The 7971-nt window shown below is 32.0% G+C and overlaps 1 protein-coding gene across 1 annotated transcript; it reads left to right on the top strand.

Moving 5' to 3' along the window:
• Positions 1102–4090, top strand: LOC109346158. The gene is made up of 4 exons (XM_019585563.1): positions 1102–1402; positions 2085–2579; positions 3327–3854; positions 3963–4090. Exons 1-3 carry the CDS (start codon positions 1309–1311, stop codon positions 3845–3847), a joined length of 1110 nt encoding a protein of 369 aa, XP_019441108.1. The 5' UTR covers positions 1102–1308; the 3' UTR covers positions 3848–3854; positions 3963–4090.

Raw genomic sequence — 7971 nt, 5'->3', positions numbered from 1 at the left:
GAATATGTGAGATTCTGTCAGAGTTAATTGATTAACACTGTAGTTAATGGATTAATAATATAAGAGTTAATCCACAACACTACAGTTAATTAATTAAGTTAATCAATTAAAATTATAGTTAATCGATTAACTGAGTAATTTTTCAGTTTGTTTTCAATTAGTTTGTGTACGATAATCGATTAATCAAGAGAGTTAATCGATTATCTGGTTAACAAATTCTGTTTTTATTTCTTGTATACAAAGGGGTATTCACCTTTCTTTGTAATTCAATTCATTCAATTTTGTAATGAAAATTCAATCATTCACCGAGAATATTATCAATCTTTGTTTCTCATTCTTCTTTCTTTAAATTTCTATAAGCTTTCTTTCATATACTTCTTGATTTATCAAGAAGTCTCTTTTATAGCTCATACCACATTTTAACATAGTATAATTTCATTTCTTCTTCTTATGTCATGTAAATGATAAAACCAAAAATAGAATGATGACAATTAATATAGGATAGTAAACTCATAGACTTCCAACTCAATATGTTTATTTTTTTTAAGAGTTGGAAAAAAAGTTATCATCATTTGGAGGGCACATGTGTGTATTATATAAAAACTAAATAAATTAAACTCTGAGACTTAAAATCAGATGTTTATGATATCAATTATCAAAGCATATACTACCCAACGTTTAAAACCAAGCTGTCAAATTATGTATGACACTACTATACTCAACATAGAAAGGCAGAAGCAAAGAGGAGGGATAGATCTAAACGCATATATACAATTTCTTGACTCTCATCCCTAAAATTTCGATCACACGACCACCGACATCACAAAATCTTAATGAAAATCTTGTGTCTTCATTTATGTCCCACAATCAAAATTTTTTATTTAATTAAAAAAAGTTATAAATATATAAACTAATTTTTATATTAGTTTTTGTAACTCTATTGGACAGAATCATAAAAATAAATTTTTTTGAGCCCTATGATCTATGTTTTCCAAAATACTATAGAATCAAAAAGGTAATAAAACATGAATTTGAAAAATTATATTTCTATTTCTTCATCTATCTTTTTGAAGTGGGAATTTCAACATTATTTAGTTGGCCACAGCATGAATTATGGAGAGAAAGGTGGTTTGAAAAATCAGAACTTTAGACAAAACCAACGTAATTTATGCTAAGTTCTGTCCATTATTACCCCAATGGTACTTTTCTCTTTCCACTATAAAATGAACTGAAAGCTCAAGCTACTTCACTTCCACACTAAATCTTACTCATCTCGAACAATAAACTCTTGTTCCTCTTTCATCTTCAATGAAAATGGCAGTGAAACTTGTATCTACACTTTGTTTGGCTTTGGTATTTGCTGCTTCAGCTTTTTCTGCTCCCCAACCTAGAGTACCAGAAGGTGATGCTCTAATCTTTATACCCTTTCAAATGTGAAAAAACTTTATATATATTTGTAAGCTAGGTTTATAATACATTCTGTTTTACTTGTGTTGTTTGCTTTAAACATGTTATTTTGTTAACCTAGACTAGTTATGGAATGTATTATACTGTGATGTGCTTGTTGGAGTGGCTCCATGGGTTCCATTCTTCTACATCTTTTATGTGTAACCTTAAGATCTGTCCATTTTGTTGAGCTTTATGTTGAGTTTGTGTGTGACTGTGTGTGTGGAACCAGGATCCTCTATTTTACTGGAGAGAGAAGTTGTGTTTTTTGTTTTTACTTCTAAGAGTAGTGTCATTTCTCATTGTAAATAAGGATATAAGTGTCATTGCAATAAGTGTTTTCTTTGGTTTTTTACACTCTATTCGCAAGTTGGATTTTGGAGGGGAATAAAGGGAAAATGAAGGCTTTGGAGTCATGAAATATATTTGTCAGATGACTCTGAAGTGTCTCATTTTCCTTCATTCCTCTCTAAAATTTAACTCACAAAGAGACCCTTAGAGGACTTTATTGTAGAGGATGTGTGAGAGAGAGAACGTGTTTGGATTTGATTAGTTGTACCTTCAAAATGTGTTTGGATTTGGATTTAATAACACACTGGTGCTAAATTTGTGTTTCTTTGCAAATATTTTGTTGACAGCTTACCTTCAAAATGGAAACTTTGAGGAGCAGCCAAACCCCAAATTCCTCCAGAAAACCAAACTTGTTGGGAAATATTCGCTGCCGAAATGGGAAATCAATGGTCTTGTTGAATATGTCTCTGGGGGGCCACAATCTGGAGGCATGTTCTACCCAGTGAGTCATGGAATACATGCTGTGAGGCTTGGCAATGATGCTTCAATCTCCCAGACCATCAAGGTCAAACCGGGTCAATTGTATGCTCTCATACTTGGTGCCTCAAGGACTTGTGCACAAGATGAAGTTTTGAGAGTCTCAGTGCCACCACAGAGTGGAGATGTTCCTTTGCAGACACTGTATAGCCTCAATGGTGATGTTATTGCTTGGGGTTTCAAGGCCACTTCTAATGTTGCCAAAGTGACTTTCCACAATCCTGGAGTTCAAGAAGATCCAACTTGTGGTCCACTTTTGGATGCCATTGCTATCAGAGAGTTTTATCCTCCAAGGCCTACCAGAGGTAATGAAACATATCCACTTATTGTAGTTGTACTATATGCTATTCTACTCAATGAACCTATCATATTTGATTTGAGCAAATGCTATTTCGGGTATATTCATGTCAATTGTTCTTGCATTTGAATATTTTTTTTATGTAAATTAAGGCTAACATAGATCCTTCATCTGAAAGTTGTAGGATTAATCCATGAGTTTATCAGGTTGCTGAGTCTTCAAATGAAAATTATTTCCACGCTCTTGGATCTCTTAAACTTCTATCACATTTCCATTGTTTCGCGAAGTCACCCTTATTTTCAATAAAATAAGTAACATATGTAGGGTAGTTGAACGTTGGATCCCTACCTTAGCCAGCCACACTAACGAAGACTAATGTCGTTTCAGACGTAGTTACTAATAGGCAACAGCCAGGCCGTGTGCGCTGTCCACGGCCATAGCCCTTAGGGACAGCACAACATATCTTGGCTGAGTTTTAGGATGTGGTCTTGTCGGCTGGAACTTCTTCCTTGGCCTCTTGATTTAGTTTGTTACATGCTTTGCTCTTTCGAAAGTTGTTCTTGGTACTTGAAGACTCTTGATTGGTTATGAATTATTTGTCTTGGTCTCTTGGATCAAATGATCTTGTGATAATCATTTCAGTTAATGATCAAATGTAGTAGCTATGCTTCAAGATATGGAATAATAACTATATGATTTCACTTTTCCTTGTAAAATTCTCATTTTCTGACAACTATTATATGATCTGTTGCAGTTAATTTGGTGAAAAATCCGAGCTTTGAAGAGGGTCCGTTTCCTATTTTCAACTCTACCAACGGTGTTCTACTCCCTCCTCAACAGCAAGATCTCTTTTCCCCACTCCCTGGTTGGATCATTGAATCCCTGAAAGCTGTGAAGTTCATTGATTCAAAGCATTTCAATGTCCCATTTGGGTTGGGAGCAGTGGAGCTTGTTGCTGGCAGAGAAAGTGCTATTGCCCAAATCATCAGAACAGTTACCAACAAAGTCTACAGCATCACATTCTCTGTTGGAGATGCCAAAAATGGCTGCCATGGATCTATGTTGGTTGAAGCATTTGCCGCGAAAGATAGCTTTAAAGTTCCCTTTAAATCTGAAGGCAAGGGCACATTCAGGACTGTAAGTTTCAAGTTCAAAGCAATTGCACCAAGAACCAGGCTCACATTCTACAGTTCCTACTACCATACTAGAATTGATGATTATGGATCTCTTTGTGGCCCTGTTCTCGATCGCGTAATAGTGTTCCCTGTGGCCTAAATATAAGTGGCCCAATGGAATCAAGAATTTTCAGGAACATTTCATTTCTAAGCATAATAGCCGTTTTAAAGACATGTTCCGTCGATTATGTAATAGTCGATTATGTAATAGCCGTTTCTAAGATAGCTGTAATACTTGGTGATTGAGACTTTTGTATGTTACTTGAGCAGTTGAACCTGTATTTTGTATAATTGCATGAGATGAAAGATATTCTCCATTATTATTCAGTCGTTCTTTTTATTTTCTGAATAATAGTTTGTTTCGTTCTTTTGTTTCCTGTCATAAAAGATACCAAGTTTGTGTATGTTCTTGACAGTTATTAATTCCTCTGATCTTCTGTTACAAACATTATGTACATTGCAGTACATTACATAAAGCATAACCACATATGTAATTTGAAATCATGCTATTTAACTCGTGAGTTCTTTATCAACAAATAAGTACACCGATCCTTACTACAGTTCACATGATCCATTAATTGTGGTGTGAAGTTACAAGTGATCTGTATGAGTATCCATTAATGAAGTGACATGTGATGTGTGCTAAAACTTTTATGAGCCTTTATTGGTTCATATGAACCTATTGATTTAGAACTTTAACATTACGATTTTCATATATGGTTTTATTTGTGTTTTCATTTATGCACTTTCTGTTTATCTTTATTCTCAGCTCTCCGCCTTCCCTTATATGTTACTTGATGGTTAAAAACATAGTTTTTTTTCTTCTCTATATGGCATTACATTTTCTAGACTCAGCTACTAGTGTTTCTATAATTCTCGGTTTATATTTCTCTTGATAAGATGACAAATAATGACATGGTTTTAATAATGCATGTGTCATAACTTTTCCACTATCATGGAAACTTCCCATGAAGTGAGAGGGAAGAGAGTTAACAATATAGCTCCACTAGTTTGATCCATCAATTGCCAACTATTATCACATTAGTCACTTTCATTCAAACTAGTAACTTCTCATAACATGGACCACTTAGATTATTAATTTAACCTAACAATGTTTACATGGTACACAAGTTGTCATTTAGACATTCGTTCATGACGAACCAAAAATGATAAATTCAATCCGTTTTAGGTAGGATAAAGAGCAGTTAAGCTAGAGTTGTCAAAATGGACGGGTCTGATCAGGCCGCTCCGTCAAAGCCCGAAAATTTATAGGACTTGGGTATCATTTTAGGTACTTTTTATTAAATCCAGACTTTTTAGTTCGGCCGGGCTATTATAAATCCGGACTCGGGCCGGGCTTACCCGGGCGGGTTCAGGCTACCCGTTTTACTTATTGGTTTGAATCTTTTTTTAGACTTTTAGCTTGGTAATAAGCAACTAAACGAAAATTTACAAAACAACTTATACTAAAAAGTAGATAATAAGTATTATGTTATTGTGTATTTAATTAGATTTAACTTTTACATAAAAAATATAATAAAGAAAATAACGTTTACAACAAAACTAAAATCAATATAAATTGTTTATCATAGAGAACTCCGTACAACCAAATTTAATATAATAGTTCACAATGAAAGTGTATGTTGACAAAGAACATACAAAAGATAATATTTTTGTTAGTATCCAAATGTGTATATATTAAAGTAAATTTACAAATTATATTGTGTTAGAGAGTGAGAGTCCAATAAAAATGAGAGATTTAACAAAAGAGTTATGTTAAAAATCATGCACATGAATTTAACATCACGTCTTAACTCAAACACAATGCATTAGATATATAAGTTTGGTTGTATTTGGCATAACAAATATGTTAATATCAAATGATACATATTTTTTTGAATAGATTAAATATGTTGAAATTTAAAAAAAATTATTTTTTAGTTTATACGGGCCGGCCGCCACAACTCGCAACCCGCTTAGGGCGGGTTTGGGCTACCATTTGATATGCATAAATTGTATCCGAGATTTTTAGCCCGACCCAATTTAGCTCGAACCCGATGTGGGTTAACCTGAATCCGCCCGGGTAACCCGTTTTGACACCTCTAAGTTGAGCACATGAAGTTTAGTAAAGTCTATATGAGGAAGAGTACGTAATCTTACCCAAAGAAATGGTTGAATAAATGAAAATTTTGTATTCATGTGTGATATCTTGAATAAATTATAAACCTTAAATAACTTATGGAGTATTTCTAAATTTATGAAATAGAAATTGTTACAAATTCATAATTTCTAATCAAAGTGGACATCATATATTTAATATAATTATATTGGTTATTTATTTTTTGTTGCGGAATAAGAGATCTAATTACTGGCAACCCATAACATTTTTAAAACTGATAACATATATGTGCTTAATGAGTGAATAGCCAACAAGTTAGCATATAGGAGATAATGGGAACCCTATAAGTTAACAAATAAGGAACAATTATGACCCCATAATACACCAAATCACAAATAATTTTCACGTCTCCCCATCAGAGAGAAAACAAAGGTCCCAAAAAGAATTAAAGATTTGGTTGAGGAAGACCATCATACCAAAACTCTCTCAAAATGTACATCAAATGAGTAGATCATAGAATATGGATTTAAGTATGACTTTGTATCTTTGTTTTATATTATATGTGAGAATCATGAGATTCAAGATCCTATGATTTGTATTTTACCAATCATTAGGAAATATCTAACAAGTGGTATCAGAGCTACTAGGTTCTAGTTCTCCATTAGAGTTGATTTTCCCATTTTTTTATGAACCCTAACTTTTAAATTTGAGGATTTTTATGCTTCCGCTATTGGTCATGAAATTGGGTATTTAGGAATAATGAAGATACTTTTATTCGCTTCCGCTTATTTGAATTATGAGTAATTTGTTTTATGATCAATCCTTGCCACATGTGTTGAAGTATATATTCAGATTCGTGTATGAACATTGCATTAACTTTTATGACTCTATTATGCAATACATATATTATATGTGCACTAATATCTTACCGTTGGACATTGACTTTTGTCACTTTACAATTTTGCAATTTGTTAAAGTAAATGTACAATGTATATATGTATTAAGATGTGTTTTTATTTTATACATATACAAATCTGGAATTCATGATCTTGTATACATTATGAATTAAAATATACATATGTAATTGTTTCCAGCTTGAGATTGTTGTGATGTCTGAAATTACTGATTAAAGTTAATATATATATATATATATATAATGGTTTAAAATTATATATATTTTACTATGTTAGTGTATGAAAGTATATATATAGTGTGACATATATGTTTTAAGATATGCATAATCTTATTCAATTTGGAATTTTTATAATGATTTGCATATATCATTTTATGCTTTTCATTCTGAATTTACTTTGGAAATTAATTAAGATTACTATTATGAGTATGAGATTATTTATGTGAATTGTGTTCGGCCCAAAGGAAGACACAATTTGGCTAAGTAATAATATACATATGATAATAAAGAAGTAACAATTATAAAGATTTTTTTTATGTGAATAATAGTCGGTCCAAAGAAAGGCTATTGTTTGATAGAACTAATTGTTAATATTTGATCATTATGTCGAGAGTGTCAATTACAAATTAATTTCTCTGTTCAAATACTAGAAATTGATGTTGTGTTAGGTATCTTGTGATGAGTCTATTATATGAACATGTCTTATTTTATATATATCACTTGACTTGTTTGTTTAAAATGTTTACAACACTTTATTGTTTGTTGCATTTGTTGGTGACTGATTGCATTATTAAGTGGTTGCTATTGTTGAAGCATTGTTTCTATTTGGACAGTTTACCCTGCCATGTTTAATCATGTATAAAATGGTAGTATTTTTTTCTTTATGAAAAATTCAAAATGACCATCATGGAATTCGAAATGTAGTCCTTGTGATGAGAATGATGCAATACTACCGATAGGTTATAATAGATATATGTATTTATATGTGGAAATAAATAATATATGTTTTGGATTAATGTTATGTTGAATCAAACTCAACTAAATGATTTTTTTTCTTTTAGAAAATAAAATTGTTTGACATTTTAAGTGAACTTATTAAACAAGAAGTCGCCAAAGTGACATTTTTTTGTGAATTGTTCATAATAAATATCAAATACTAGTGCGTATATGTATCCATACGAGTATTAATCGG

Source organism: Lupinus angustifolius, chromosome LG04, assembly GCF_001865875.1.
Source record: "Lupinus angustifolius cultivar Tanjil chromosome LG04, LupAngTanjil_v1.0, whole genome shotgun sequence".
Classification (NCBI taxonomy): Eukaryota; Viridiplantae; Streptophyta; class Magnoliopsida; order Fabales; family Fabaceae; genus Lupinus; species Lupinus angustifolius.
The sequence above is the reverse complement of the archived record's forward strand: the minus strand, read 5'-3'. Positions and strand labels throughout refer to the sequence as shown.

Bases quoted from the DNA above. Each gene is read 5' to 3' on its own strand.
- LOC109346158 (XM_019585563.1), top strand. From the start codon at position 1,309: ATGAAAATGGCAGTGAAACTTGTATCTACACTTTGTTTGGCTTTGGTA. The intron at 1,403-2,084 runs GTGATGCTCTAA...TTTTGTTGACAG, and splicing joins CCAACCTAGAGTACCAGAAG to CTTACCTTCAAAATGGAAAC. The intron at 2,580-3,326 runs GTAATGAAACAT...GATCTGTTGCAG, and splicing joins TCCTCCAAGGCCTACCAGAG to TTAATTTGGTGAAAAATCCG.